At 35.1% G+C, this 16,634-nt stretch overlaps 1 protein-coding gene across 1 annotated transcript; it reads left to right on the top strand.

Moving 5' to 3' along the window:
• The first annotated feature begins 259 nt into the window (after positions 1-259).
• On the top strand, positions 260-15,054 carry LOC149776304 (uncharacterized). The gene is made up of 12 exons (XM_089942778.1): positions 260-409; positions 1,649-1,715; positions 4,351-4,458; positions 7,219-7,428; positions 7,859-8,050; positions 8,490-8,675; positions 9,040-9,237; positions 9,629-9,763; positions 10,995-11,380; positions 11,725-11,845; positions 13,523-13,617; positions 13,907-15,054. The coding sequence occupies exons 2-12, from the start codon at positions 1,655-1,657 to the stop codon at positions 13,970-13,972; spliced, it is 1,758 nt and encodes a 585-aa protein (XP_089798904.1). The 5' UTR covers positions 260-409; positions 1,649-1,654; the 3' UTR covers positions 13,973-15,054.
• Positions 15,055-16,634: the final 1,580 nt, after the last annotated feature.

Raw genomic sequence — 16,634 nt, 5'->3', positions numbered from 1 at the left:
CTGGTGAAAACTTCCAGTAAAGAAATAGCAATCGAACAACGTTCGCTCATTATTTCCCATGGTTTCGATATCATTCGCAGCTATCCCTCGACTTCAGTTTCTTGTCAAGCCAAGGCTTGTAGATATTGTATAAGTAATGTCTGGCCATTCTGTACTCCCTTCAGGAGCCTCTGCTTGCACTCCTGGTCCTGTTCAATATACCTTGTAGGTGGAGATTAACTCCCGCCCCGTTCCGATGGCGTAATAATACAGGATGAGCATCAACTCCAGTCGCCTGAGGCATTCGTTTGTGACTATATAATGCCCTGTCTGAGATATTCGCTATATGCATTTACAAAATACATAAACAAACATAAACAAGGATACGTTCGCTTCCACAGAACTTCGCTTGTTTGAAAGATATACAAAGGTAAGTGTTGAGTGTTAGATACTATAAGCTTACTTCTTATTTGATTCTTCGACAGGCTTCTAAAACTTTACTAAAGACTGATGTTTTATACGATTTTAAATACTTTATATTACTCGATTTGTTATCAGAGTACATTAGTGTATAATTAAATTATGTTTCCGATTTTACGTTGATATTATTTCAATATTCGGATTCTGTGAACATTTCTATATGAAATGTCTGTATTACACACTCTTTAAAATATAGGAGAACCATTCATATTTGTTCTTATGTTGTGAACACTAACTTCTTAAATATATCGATGATGAGCAAGACAACTGCATCAGGGGCTTCTTTGATCAATGAAGATAAAGGAAACTATCAGATGCTTCTTTAATCGATTATGAAAAAGGAAACTATCAGATGGTTCTTTAATCGATGATGAGAAAGGAAACTGTATCAGATGCTTCTTTAATCGATTATGAGAAAGGAAACTATCAGATGCTTCTTTAATCGATTATGAGAAAGGAAACTATCAGATGCTTCTTTAATTGATTATGAATAAGGAAACTAGCAGATGGTTCTTTAATCGATTATGAAAAGGAAACAGTATCAGAGGCTTCTTAAAACAACTTAATATGTGCTTTGCCTAATTCATAAAACTCACCAAGAGATGAAATTGAACACTTTCCCCCCTAATGTTTCCATATGCTTGTAGTGGATGATGATGATGATTATGCAGAACTCATTAAAACTAGTATGTTTGTATACGGTTAAGAATAGTACGTTTGTATTTTATGTCAATAAGTCATGTTATCTCATTCAGAAGCGTTCATCCAGTCTGAGTAAGGTGACACGGTAAACACAATAATTCCTTGGTTTATTTACGAACGATATTTTTGAGTTTAATATTGATTGATGAACGTTTTCAACGCAGTTCTTAGGTTTAGTAGCAGAATTTATAATACTTATGTAAAAAAAATTCGTATCGAAAGCTGATTCTAAAACATGTTAATATGCAAGATTTGAACTTCCCATTTATTTCAAAGGATCTGTGAAACTAATTCGTCCAAATTTAAAACGTCATTTAGAACTTTCTTTTTTTGATGAAACTTATAGTTTCGACTTTCTTGAAGCTGTAGAACTTTTACTTCCTTGAGAATACAAACAAAATGTGTATTTAATGAAAGGAATTACATTTCCATTTGTTCCTAATGATGTAGCAAATACACGATACCTATTATTCATGCTTTCTTAAAGGATACGATGATTCTGAAACCAGCTGTGCTGTCTTTACTGCTGATTCAAGCAGCTTGTGGTCAAATACGTAAGTATTCCATTTTCTGTTGTTTTTTTAATCTGTCATCGAGAAATGAATGATAATGCACAAAATATCGCATAAATAAATGTTTTAATAAATGTAAATAAGGCCTCTACAATTTTTTCATGATGTAGGATCCAAATCTTTGATAAATGAAAGAAACCTGAAACGAGATTCGTGAATAAATATATCAATTTACTTCTAGAATATTTCACCAGATTTTCTTGCTTAATAGAGGTTGAGATTAAATTGCAAAATAAAGAAACCTTGACGAAAATAATGAGGAAACACTTATTCTGCTTTAAACAAATCCATTGTCGGTGCTAAGAAATTGTCAATCTCTATCCATGATTGTTTACGAAGAAAAAGAAAGGTATGAAACAGCAAGGTTTCTTACAACAATCGCGGTGTCACTATTGTATACAGCGTTATAATAATGTATCTTTACGTTGCAGCACACCATATTCAAACTATATGCATTTTGTAATATTATCTCAAATTTAGACTTGAATATAGCGACTGATACATTAAAATAATGTGTTTCAAACTTTAACATAGAATCATAACCAACTGTTGACGACGACAGCGCACTTGCCCTGGCCGTAGTATAAGTGACATCAACATATATCTCGCTACAATAGAGAAATACATTCTTCGAATGTTTTTGCATGTTTTTCTTTCTATTTCTTTCTCCCTTTTGCGCCTTTTAAAAACTAAAAAGATTGAACTCAAGACCAGGATTTTGCCAAGGGTTCATACAAGTTTATCCAGATACATAATCATAATCTATGTTTAAAATTAGGTCTATCTGTCCAATCAAACGAAATATCTGCCTATAGTTTGACCGATCATATGTCCTAAATCCAGCCTTAAACAGCAAGAAAGACTGGTAATATTAGGTCAGGTGCACTTAAATGCCAATTTGATCTTAATTTGCAATTTATTCTCTTTTTTTGTAATGATGCATTTAAATTAACTCATAAAACTATTATTAATTAAGTAAAAATCTGTTTAATTTTTCTGCAAAGTCAGATTGATGGGCAACGTTTTGATCACGCTATTGAACACTGTTTACTTTGAGCACAAAATGCCGTCACTTTTACTAATATACAGTCTATACAGATCATAATATTTGTCTCATGTTAGCATGTGACTGTTATTCACAATAACCAATACACAATAATGCTGTCACATTTATCAATATAGTGTGATCCTGCTATTGGAGACTGTCTAATCTGAACAGTAATACTGTCAACAAAGTGTGCTCGTGCTATTCGAGATTGTTTTAATCTGAGCACAATAATGTTGTCAACAAAGTGTGCTCGTGCTATTCGAGATTGTTTTAATCTGAGCACAGTAATACTGTCAACAAAGTGTGCTCGTGCTATTCGAGATTGTTTTAATCTGAGCACAGTAGTACTGTCAACATAGTGTGCTCATGCTATCTATATACACACTAGAAAATAAATACAAACAGTTTCTGACGCTTTTCATAACGATACATTGCAAATTTTGTAGTGCAACATTTTATATTAAATAAGAAAAGATACAATAGAAAAATTATGGCTACGTTTATAGCCAATGTATACTTATGTATTCTTCATTTGCATATTTTCTTTCAAAAATTATCTGGCACATGGTTGACAAGCATGCAACTAATACATTTGAATAATATATGTTGCTGATTTGTTTATGTGCATATATATGTTTCTTAACGGATCACAAACCTCGATGTAACACCTTAAATGGAGCAATCGTATTAGAGAAACTAGTGTATTCCCTCTTGTACGTACGCGTGTGTGTATGTTTGTCAGGATATTATAGATCTTATGTGTCCAGAGCATAATAATGGTTCTTAATTATGTACTCAGATTCGTACAAAATCATATACATTGGGTCATTTATCTTGCTTGATAGCCTATCCCCGGAGAAGCAGATATAATTAATTTTTTTTGGTGCACTTTTCTGATTTACCTTATGCAATCTTATTCCAGTTTTAGGACGGCAGATATAGTTCAATGCATAGTTCTAATGCCGCTGTGTTCTTGAATTAACTCGTGTGATTAAAAAAATATATATATTCATGGGTGTTATTTGTATGATTGCAGCCAGCTGTTTGAATCTATGTGGCTCTCGACCATGATTGATTTGTATATAAGAAACACTACAATATATTTCTATACATCATGAAATATTGATTGTCTGTTCCAAAATGAGACATAAAATGGGACCCTCGCGACGTTTTAGTTGCCAAATTCATCCAGGCATTAAATCCTAACCTCGATCCTTTTCAACAGGGCGGTTTAATGATGCTTGAGTTATGCCGTTCTCTGAACTGCAGTGGTATTATTATATATACTTCAAAATAAATCTAACTCCATTTATTTACATTGTTGCTTATGGAAAACTCGTCTGATTTTGTTATTGCTGAAATAAAACCACGACTGTTCCCATATGATTTTGAAAAAATCCCTTATGGATGTTCATTAGGTGGAATAATTGTAATTCGATACAAGATTCTATATTAAAAGTTATTTTTACTTCATGTTCAACATAACTATTACAATTACTTTTACTACAACTATTACCACCATCACCAATATTATTATTATTATTATTATTATTATTATTTCAACATTAGTTTTTCCAAATCCGGCGACCCTGGATTTGCAACCGGATGTAGGAATGGACCAGGGAACAACCAGAGCGACACCGAGTCCCTACTACAAAATTAAGTACCATGACCCAGGTAAGGAGACTTTCTAGATATTACATATTTTGACTTTAGTGTCTTATTTTACACCCTTTCAAAAAACAATATAGAGAGCTTAGATGGCTGTGACAGGAGCAAACCGTCTTGAAAGTTCTTGTCTTGACAACTTGCAGGATCCTTTGTAGTGTCTTCGTATTTGTTTATTATGACCTTGTGACTATCTGCATCTTCATGAACGATTTCGTAAGAAAAAATTACAAGTACAAAATTAATGTGATTCAAAGTTATAAAACGTCATCATTATACAAACATTGCATGCTGCCCAGAAGTGTGGCGACTACTAATGGAAACTGAAAACTGTTAGAAAACCTCCCACCACGGTCCTTTACACGTGATTGTAATATGGATCACCCACTGAAAATTTATGAAAAGTCGATTATGAGAGATGGGTGGATACGACAATAGCAAACGGAATGTATGAGTGCATATGCAATGTTAATTCATTGTTTTATTCCTGTTCAAAATGCAACGTGGTCCGCGACCGTATTTTGTCAAACATTCTCAAGATTCTGCCAAGCCAACGTTTGTTGAACGTTTCAGTCATGCGCTATTTATAGTCAATGAAATTTTTTCTTGGAATTCAAACAACTTTTCAAGGCAGAGAATTATACTCTTTTACTCTAAACGTATTCGCAAAATAAAATGTGTTGCCCTGACGTAAGTACTAAAACATTATACAGTAATATTTTATACCAAAGAAGTAGTTATTGACTAGAATCTGGAACTTGTTTTCTATGGAAGTAGTTATTGACTAGAATCTGGAACTTGTTTTCTATGGATATATTACAGCCGAATGCAGATCAAGAATCCTAGAGATTAAACTATTTTCTTTGTACCAGTATTAATGTCACACGAACGTATTTGTTTTAACTATGTATATTTGTAAAGTGATACGAAACTCAAAATAATACTGGACACTGTGGACAAAATATATTTAAACTGTATTACTGTCATTACAATAAGATGTAATTCATTGTTGCAGAGATCTGGACCTATGTAAAATCTAGTAGTGTCACATAACACAAAATGGTTTCCCCATTCGTATTAGGAAACCAGATAAGATACAACCAATTTATTCGTGTGCTTTGTTGGGTACGATGCTCATATACATTTGAAAATTGAAACAGGAAAAGGATTAATAGAGGGCAGTTCAACTTATTTCTAACTCCTTTTATTCCTTATTGTATAACGCCATAAAAACATTTACGCCAGACAATATATATATATATATATATATATATATATATATATATATATATATATATATATATATATATATATATATATATAAGACAGTAAATTTACAGTAAATATACAGCGTTAAAGCCTTGTCAATCAGATACGCATGTTAATACGTCGGTGGATAAAAAAGAAAATAGGCCCCCATCCTCTCGGGAAAGGTCAGGCTACCTCTGCCAGACATGCTGTATATATATAGTACCAAAGATTTTCAAACTGGGACAAATTGGATCAACATAAAGCGAATGCCGTCTTAATCCAACTTGAACAAGTCGCAAAGACGCACATTTAAAGTAATCACACATTGCCGATAAGTGACTTTGATTGTTTGCGTGATCTACCTGGTTTTACCTGTCCGACTGAGAGGTACATTGACATTCGCCTTTTTGCTGAGTTCTTTCATGCCGTATGTTATTAATTAGGGAGGGCAGCACATTTCGCATTTAGACACGACTGGCTTTATTGATTGAAACTGAGTGTGTAGTAAATATCGAATACTAACATTTTTACGTTGATTGAGGATGATAGATAACCAATGCTATTAATTATTCACTGCTATCATTTATTATGCCAGGAACAGCAATTAGGCGTAGGTTGTCGTTGTCAACATGTTTTTTTTTTAAGTGTACTTATTGACGAAAATATGGAGAGAATGTGATTCTGATCATCCGTGCGTGCATTCATAAGGTCGTTTAAATGCACGCCTAAGGTCACGTAACTCATATTGAAAAATATACTATGCATTGAAGTATTTGACTAGTGGATTAAAGCATAAACACAGACTGAACAATGTTTCTTATAATTAGTCTCTTTTTCGTCTTCAATCATTCATTTTAAGTTCCCTTCAAATATATCTTCTTACAGCGAAAAGGTAAAACAACACACAATTTTGTGTAAAGTCTGCGTGCTAATTGGCCTTAAAATCTCAAGAAATCTGCACACTATTATGTTTCTTTCCTGTAATGATGAACACTTTGTGATTATTATTTTATTCTATGGGTGGTGGCCGTGGGGATAGGGTGAGTAAAACGCTTTAAACATTGTTAAATGTTAAATGGGTTTACGATGATCCTAGGTGATATAAACCTTCGTCATTTGAACTACGCCCTAATGACACGAGTTTACAGGATACTGCTTGATTATCAAAGAACATAACATATTATTATTCACACATTCCTTTCAATGAATAATATAGTCACAAAAATAACATATTATTTAATTTAACCAGCCTGCCACATTAATCAAATATTACACTTGTTGTAATTTAATGTCAAAATTCAATTAAAAAGAAATACTGCACGATCAATCAAACTGAGCTAGTCCCATAATATAGCCATATCATTCCAGGCGTAAACTATTGTGGTGAAACTTAGAGTATAGCTGGGGATATTTGTTCATGTCGCAAATAGTGAAAGAAGCCCAGATGGTGGTAGCAGTAGTAGTAGTTGTTGTTGTTATTGATCTTGCAGTTGTTGCATTTTACCTTTTCGATTTTAGCTATCTGCTTTGAGTATGCATGCACAGAACCAACGTGTAAAGTACCCTATCCCAATGACTGCCGTCACTACATCGATTGTATCATCGAAAGGGAGATACCGGACGTTAGTTACAAGGCTATCATCATGGACTGTGCTTTTGGAACAATGTGGGACCAGCATGAGTATACTTGTGTCCACGTCAAGAACGCCACCTGCGAATTTAGTATTGGTAAGCTGTATTTTCTAAACGTACAGAAACAATGCATTTTACATGCGAACTTCTCTGTGAAATACATAATGGAAGAACACTACTGATGTGTATCGTGAGACATGTATCAAAACAAAATATAGAAATCAAAGTAAAAATAGATATATAAAAAAAATCATATAGTAATTTTGTTGTTAAAATTAAATGAGTACTGAACATCATTCAAAATCATAATTCAAAGTCTTTTCAATATATATGCACTCCTGTCTTATGACAAGCTCATAAAATGGGAATTTCAGTCCTTCTCAAATTGTCTTTTCACTTTTGCTTTTCTCCACTTCAATTATTTTTCATTGCTTGTTTCATTATACTTCGGGCAGATGTATATTTGTAGAAACGTATAATGTTGCCAGTATCACCACTGATATGACATACATTTTATGTTTTCTAGACCAATGTTCGGTCATAAACCAAAAAAGCATTGATCACCAAGACGATAACTGCCGAACCTACTGGAAATGCTCTCAAAGCAAGTCCTACCCCGCCTGCTGCCCACCATATATGCGTTATGATGACGTCAGTCAACAGTGTGTCGAAGACCCTTACTGCGCAATGCCATGCCCTATCAATTTTGAATCGGGAGGTGAGGTTTTTAGTTTTCTTCTTTTTTGACCGATTTTCGGTTTGATTGACTTTCTGACAATGAACAAAAGTTGCAGCCAGCAAAAATTGCTTGTATAAAAACACACACACACACCCCTCCGTATATTTGAACCAAATGTGCAAGAGAGTGTCATGGTGTATTGCTGTTAAGACCGCTGTGAATGAACTAAGTAGAGATGCGCTGTAATAATAACCTGGATTGAATAGACCTTGATTAAACTGTAAAAGCATTAACTTTTAGAACAAAAATAATATTTTGTTTAATTTGCGTAAATTTTCCTACGTCGCCACATTTACATACACTTTAGAAAACATTTTCTTACGTAATTTAGTATGAGCACAGCTAAGAGCACTTTGCTGAAGTGTCCATTAAAAATAAAATACATGTAAAGGAAGAAACAATTCTACTGTGTTTGCAGACAAATGCTCTCTGACCAAAGACCCAAGTGTTAACCATAATGATGGTAACTGTCGTACTTACTGGAATTGTGTTGATGGGAAATCCCTGCCCGCATGCTGTCCAACGGGAATGCGCTATGATGCTGCAACGGTAAAATGTGTCCCAGATGCCACTTGCAACACCAGCTGTCCGATTAACTTCGACAGTAAGTATTTAATGGCGCTCTTTGGTTGTACTATATTTATATTGGTGTTATCTTTAACGCATGATCTATGTTACCAAGCATAGATTCCTGAGATCATACAATAAAAACAGGGATATAGCAAAAGAAGCCAACATATTTTCTCTAAAATTTCAGACAAATATTAATTTGTTACTCATACTTTATATTGACATTGCCTTGTGAAAAATATAAACTAGATACGACTGGATATGATGTTGAGCTATCCACGTCTAAAGGCACAAAAATATTTTTGACGTTTGCCCATCTCCAAATTTGCTTTAAAGTATGTCACATTATGGATGTCATTTCCAATTCCTACATATGGCATGGTTTACTTTACTTACAGATCTTTGCTCTGACGACACAGTGACATCCTACGAATACAACGACGGAAACTGCAGAACCTACATCCACTGTGAGAACCGCCTGCCTCTACCAGCGTGTTGCGAATGGGGATACCGCTATAGCGTCCAGACTGCACAGTGCGTCCAGGACGCATCCTGTGACAATGAAATCTGTCCAGATCAGTTTATTGAAATGAAAAGTACGACATTTAACTGTCATTATATTTTGCAAAACTATTAATATAAAACTTTGTTGCAGTATGGTGGTAATAAGATCAGTCAACTGTGAGATTAAACCATATAAACTAAAACACCCTATGCGCAGGTCCTAAGTTTGATCCTAGAGTTTGACAATGGCATGGTCTGTGTGTGCAGCTGACGTCAGGCATCCTAGACATATTTTCATACCAAGATTTTCTTCAATGCAAATAACAATCCAGGTCAACTTAATCTGCATGTATGTATCTATGTGTGCATGCCTACACGTATGTATGTATGTATGTATGTATGCATGTATGTCTTATATCTTACCGTTCGATAGTCCTCCTGTCTTTCTTTTTATTAATAATGATAGTATTTTTCTATCCTCAGAGTGTGCGTATGAGCGGTTTGATAACGAGGGAGCCTATTTCTACCTGCCTGGCCACGCGCCTCTGCCCTGCTCCCCCGGAACTCTCTTCAACAAGACCGCGTGCAGTTGCTCCATTTTGAAGCCAGCTATTAATGGTAAGCTCCTGACGCATAATTATGGTATTATGTGATTCCCTTTTCTGTGCGCATGTGTGTATGTATATGTGTGTTAGAAAGATCTCTAAAGATCACATACTTGAATCAGAGAATAAGCAGCCCAAGCAACTGTTGATAAAACCTGAAAATAAACGACTTCCTTCAAAAGTAACGCTGTTACACGGTGGTTAAGGCATTGGACTCTTGACCCAATGGGTGTAGTTCAAATCCTACAATCGTATCAGCTCAGATTGGCTACCGTGCTGGTTCCATTGGCAAGACACGTTACTCCACTTGATCTGTACCGTATAATTTTGGGTCCTCCAATGGCCTAGTGGTCTAAAGCGTTCACCTTCACTCACACCTCACATCTGTCTACTTGGGTTCGAGCCACAGCTCGCTCAATGTGGACATATAAAGAAGTTCTTCGAGTAGTTTCCCCTGGGTCGGTGGTTCTTCTTCCACCAAATATATTGGCCGTCGTGTTCCAGTAACAATATGCTGAAAAATGGCGTTCAAACCCCACAAAGCCAAACCAGACCATATTGCCTGCAGTGTTTTGCTGTACATTAAAATACTAAAATAACAAACCTTCTAAAACAATTGACCTGTTGATAGTTTATCTTCTTTCCGTGCTTTTGATTGTATATATGGTGGATTTCGTTACTACGTCGATTTATATTGTTTTCGATTCGAGTCGTGAGAGTTTAAAGAAGACAACTTTTGGTCGCTGCTTGGTCATATCTTGGAGGAAAAGAAATACCAACCCATTCATTGCTTACACAATTGTTAATTATAATGGTATGAGTAAACTTCGAAATATCATCATTAGAAATATTAGAACGTAGTCATACCGAATATTTTTTTATTAAAAAAATACACGGATTTACGAATAGAGTTGCATATTTCGCAGACCTATATTGCTTGCACGGTGAGATCGATAACCTAAGAACTATAGCCTGCTGTATATCGTTACGCAAATCAAAATACTATCTGAAAACATCCCGTGAACGGTAGAATAGAATAATTTTAAGATTATGTTCGAATAAAATGTCTGCCCTTAGGTAAAGTGATAAATTAGCCCCCCATTACTGATTTTGTCTAATATTTTTCAGAGTGTGTTTAAACCATGGTACAAAATTATATTAAGTACTTTGCGATGAAAATAGCATCTAATGAACAAAGCGTGCCTTTCAAAACTTTTAACCGAGCATCATGGCGTTATTTTCAGAGTGCAAGATTGACATGAATATCACTTTCGACACCACTGGTCTCGTGGACAGAGCTGGAAACGCGTGGTTGGAAAGCACCCGTAGCCTGAAGCTCCCAACCAGACTCACGCCATACGCCAGTTTCAAGGGAGGTGACTCTGCTATTCTCATCAGGCGATACGACCACGTAGCCCTGGGAAGTACGTTCACCAAGCTGTCCTTCATCCCCGACCCTGTGACCTCAGGCAGGAAGCAGATCCTTATTTCAAACTGCAGAACAATGTCTAGCAATGGCAATGTGCCCGCTGGACCTTCTTTTGATGTTCGACTTGACCCAGTCAATGACACCATCGTCATCCAGCTAAGATCGGAAGTAGGAGAAGCGAAGATAACATTACCTTACCAGGTATGGCCAGTCATCTGCATAAAAAAGTAAATTCTTTTCTTACCGGTTTGCAGTCTTTGTCATCTCTGCCCCACAAGAATATCTACTCTTGTAGAATATAGATATGCTGAATTTTTTTCTCTCTCAAAAAAGAGGACATCACACAGTCAGTACACCGAATGCTTTATCAGAGAATGCAATGTTAGGAATTTATTTTAAACACATGAAAGAATTTTCATTACGTAATATATGACATTAATGACGGTAAATAACAGTAACTGTAGAATAACGACTTGATTTAAAGAATTATGTACAGAAAATTCAGAATTGACTTGTTGCTGTTATTGTTATTATTATTATTGCAGGATGGAACTCGCAACGTTCTTTACCTTGGCTACAATGGTCAAACAGTCAGGGCTATCGTCGAAATCACTGATCCAAACACAAACCGAACCACCGCATTCCAGGCAGATGCTTCGCTTCAAGGTGGATAAGTTTTTTAAAAAAATCACTTTATTTGTGCAATATTCCCATTGGTTTTGGTTGGGAGGGGTTGGTTGGAGGGTAATATGCATTTATTTATTTAAAAATAAATTTCATTTAGACTTGAGTAAAATATCACATTGCAGCAAAACAATAATTGCTATAAGGAGCAACTGCTGGTCCGCATGTATCCTTCATGTATAGGAGGTATTCGTCAGACATAATTGTTCTATCTCATTAAGTTTATATTACCAGTTTGGAAGGATCATTTGGTTCTCTCTTTCCTTTCTCCATATTTCATTAAGGTCTCACTGGACAGTTTATCTGGTGAATTTTCATCCGACAATGATCTACTGCAAAAAAAGAGAATAATTTTACACTGAAGATACAAATAAAAACAAATTAATGATTTTTATAGAAAGCAGACATGTGAGATTTTATCTACGGTAATCAGGTTAATTCCTAATGCAACTGGTGGCTTTTATACTGAACCAACACTGCCACCAACCCATCTTTTTTACAGTCGTTTTTGACAGGAAAGAGCTATTATGAATATTTTCCTGTGACAAGGCAGCTAAAAGAATCAGTATGTGCCTTATGCATGAATCAAGTTCACTAGTACTATAACAAATTAGCATACTTTTCATCGCCCCTCAACCATCTAGATTTTTAGATATTTACCTCTGTAGCAGACACATGTAAATACGTAAGCCAAGTCGGCTGCTCATTTGCAGCCCAAGTTACGCATTTGATCTCCAATGCTCGTCTAACTGTGACAGGCAGTCACCAACAAGCCAACCCATTTCCAAGCCTAACTCAAAGTAAATCTCAGTCACATTACAGATTTAGCTTGTGTGTGAATTTATAAATCCTAGGCTTGTGATAATTAGGCTCATGCCTTCTACCTTAAAAATTAGGTGTTAAAATACGAAACTGTCCAGTGAGACCTAAGGCGAGTTACAGAGATGAACGCATTGGCAAGGCAGGGCTGTGGGAACACGGCAAAAGCTATGAGCTTTTAGGTATTCATGTTTAGTAATTTGAGATAGGAAGAATTCGTTGCATTAGGTGTTTGGGTCGTGTTTTATACTGCATGGCGTGAAGTACTTTTATTCGGCTCAAAAAGTCCTACTCATGAATCATACAAATCTGAAGCAAGAAAAACCATGAAGTGGGAATTAGAATTTCATGGTTATGCTCCTTACGTGATCAGCAAAAAATTACTGTAGTATTTGCGCCTTAAAGACCCTTTCAGCTGCTGACAACGACCGTTGTCTTGAGGTCCTTGGAAATAGAGGAAACATGGACGGACTATCAAGCACCACTCTCGCAGCGTTTGATTCATTCGCTCGGTGTGAGAACCCTTGCGTGAAGCAATTGTAATATTTGTATACATAAAGTATCCACACTTTGCGTTAATTATCATAATAGTAACCAGTTGGAACTAAAATGCAAGTTTTTTGTAGCATTTTCATTTTCACACTTTGTTGATGTTGTCATTGGAGATGGCTTCAAGGTATCACAACGGATAGAAACCCCAGCGTAAGGTTCTTGTAGAATAAGTATATTGAGAAGAAGAAAAAAAAAATATAATCAACAAGAAATTAGCAAGAATAATATTGTACATCTTCACTAGTATTCTTAACGATAAAAATTAACCTGACCACTTTCTTTTTACAGGCAAACTGATAGCTGGTATCGTGCCTTTGATGATTGGAGCTTGTGAATTCAAAGCTCAGCAGTTCTCTGACGGATTTGAGGGTAAAATCAACGAGGTAAGAGAGACCTGCAACATATCGGAATTACAGAAGAGTTGTTACCTAGTTTTATTCTGATATGACGTTACTTCTTATAGTTTATTAAATAAAGAAATATTTCAGAACAATATATGCATCGGACCGGGTAGAGAAAATAAAAGGTAGAAAATTATTTGTCTATTTTTAAACATCTTTACTCATAGCAAAGATAATTCTTGTTAAAAGCGTGACATAAAAAGTGCTTACAATTACTATTTTTGTGTAGATTATGACATTCGATTGATGGTAGTTTTCATCTTTTATTCAGTTCCTGTTCGCCAGATGTGTCCCAGAAGAATTGATGCCTAAGGTACTAGTTACGCCACGACCATAAATCTTCAAGGCAGATACTTCTCGAAGTTTTGGATCTAAACCGGCAGATGCTTTGCAAACTTTCTTGCACTAAATGATTTTATTAAATGTGTTTTTAGATTACTTTTTTTGGTTCAATATGTAATTGTATCAAAATTTTCGGCAGATATCAATGTTTTCTTTGTTTTGCTTTCATATGATCGAAAACAACAGATTTCGAGAGAACATTTTGGAACAAAGTTATTCATACAACCCAAATATTTGGCAACCATCTTGTTCTCCGCATATTTCTTTTAAAAAGAAAGCTTAAAGATATATTTATTATTTTAATGATCTTCATAATAATTTAAGTTCATTTTGACCAGATTTTTTGAACATTTACCCATAGTCTGTTAACAATCGTTACAAAAGATATCCTCAAAAAGCTGGAGTTATTTTTCTCCATTCAAACATGTTTTGATTCGTTAGACAAGCCTGGCTGGCTCTTTAAGGCTCTACACTACATGTCAACAACTCTGAAGAGAGATAAATATTAAAGGTACGTGAAGCGCAGGCCTATGCCACATAACGTCTTAGACACATCATAAGGTCTTGGCTACTTGTTCTGGAACGGACAAAAGAATCAAAACATTCAACACTGATGCGACAATTAATCGCTTTCAGATATTTTACATTCAGCGTGGAAGACAAATAAATTAATTTAAACTTCACTCTAATTAGCGAATAATGCGTGCATAAAATACTTAACACTATTTAAGCTAAGGAAGTTATTTAGCCCTATCTTGACAACGATTGATTGATAATATGTCTTTATCGCTCTCAACCTGTTTCATTGTCTTATAAGAAGTTATATCGTTTTACTTTTATATGCGTACCTTTAAATTTGAGGTGTTTTGTTCCTGCTGTGTCGACTTCATGTTAGTGTATTTTTTGTTTTGTCAAATTTATGTATAAATCCACTTTCTTCCGTACATAAGTGTAAGCTTTTCGATTCGATTGTGCATCAACCACTGTTAAAAGTTATGTGTTTTGTAATGCAAATCGTAATATAATATTTATTTTTCTGACTCTTTTGCAAATAAATTTGTTGTTAATCATTTGAAAGTGTTTCTTTTTATTGCCAAATGTCGTGACTTCTTAATACGGTACCACTTCAAAAGTGTAGATTGCCTTTTCACAAGAATACGCATTACATATCAATGAACGTTGTACTGCTTTGTACATGTTACATATCAATAAGTGGCGTTTAACTTTGTAAAACTTACAGAAGGTTTGTAAACATCTTGAAATGTGTTGCTATCGGTAACTAACCATGAATTAAGCAATATTACTGTTATCGTTCATTCATTACGATCAACGCAATACTTTTAACTGTCAGTATGAATTAGAGGGTAGAGGTGGTGCGATACATACATACATACATACATACGTACATGCATGCATACATACATACATACATACATACATACATACATACATACATGCATGCATGCATACATACATACATACCGTACGTACGTACGTTCGTGCGTGCGTGCATGCATGCATACATACATACATACATACATACATACATACGACAAGTTGACAAGTTGGTTAGCAGAAGATAAAAGTGCGTGTGGGACAACTTATAACAAAATTAGGAACTTTGATTAAGATGCAGTATGGTTGTAAGGTAAACATTTATATCCCTTAAATAATGTTTATATTTGTATGATTCTAATTGATAAATATTAGATAGGTTTTTCTGAGTTGCAAGTTCAAGATGGTCATGGAGTGGGTCCTTATGTCGACATTTAGAAATCACATTTTCATATGCATTTAGAATAGAAATGTGGGATATTTTTGTACACTTTATGAATATCACTTTCCTTGAATAAAGGACGACCGTTCTTTCTTAAAACAAATTGTGATTTTCGACCAAAACAATACGTGATCAAATGTTTACAGAAATGACGTGTCGTTGCGCAGAGCGTCTTTCAAACTAAGCTGAATTTAGTCCGTGTTCACTGTCTTTAAATATGGTAATATATCGTTACAAAACAATTATCGATCTATATCATTTATACTAATCTTTTCTAAAACAGTTGAAAACCACATTGCACTTCATCTTAGCAGATTATTTTTAAAAAGATAGTCTTCTACCCAATTCACAAAAGGGTTTCCAAGAAAAGCATTTCTGCCAAAATGCCAAAATAAGTATAAGTGATGACTGGAGGCACAGGGCATAATCCCATGGGAGTACTATTATTACTACAAGGTTTATATGAGAGGGTGATATAGGGCGCAAGGGAAATTTAAAACAGATGGTACCTTGTTATATTGCTAGACAGGGTTAATAATAATACGAGGCAAAACTGAAATTTAACTGAAATTACACTTTGGGCACAAGGGAAATTTAATATCCCTCTGTAGGTGTAAATTAAAAATACATTTTTCAAGACGGTAAGCAAATTTATATTAAACTTCGGCAAGTTTTCTCCAGGGCTTTGCCAGACTAACCCTTGAAAACAAAATCATGTCGTTGAGTAGACATTCCATTGTGGATTTGCTGGTTACGGTGTTTGGAATTCATAAATGAGAGCATCGTTTTTCTCCAAGTGTTCTTAAACTTGGCTTGAAAAGTGGCTTTACATTCTTTACTTGAGTGGGATAAATGATTTCTGCCGAAGCTACTTCTCAAT

The sequence above is a fragment of the Sinohyriopsis cumingii genome, chromosome 18 (assembly GCF_028554795.1).
Source record: "Sinohyriopsis cumingii isolate HCF-2022 chromosome 18, ASM2855479v2, whole genome shotgun sequence".
In the NCBI taxonomy this organism is placed as follows: domain Eukaryota; kingdom Metazoa; phylum Mollusca; class Bivalvia; order Unionida; family Unionidae; genus Sinohyriopsis; species Sinohyriopsis cumingii.
This window is presented reverse-complemented; position numbering and strand designations above follow the sequence as displayed.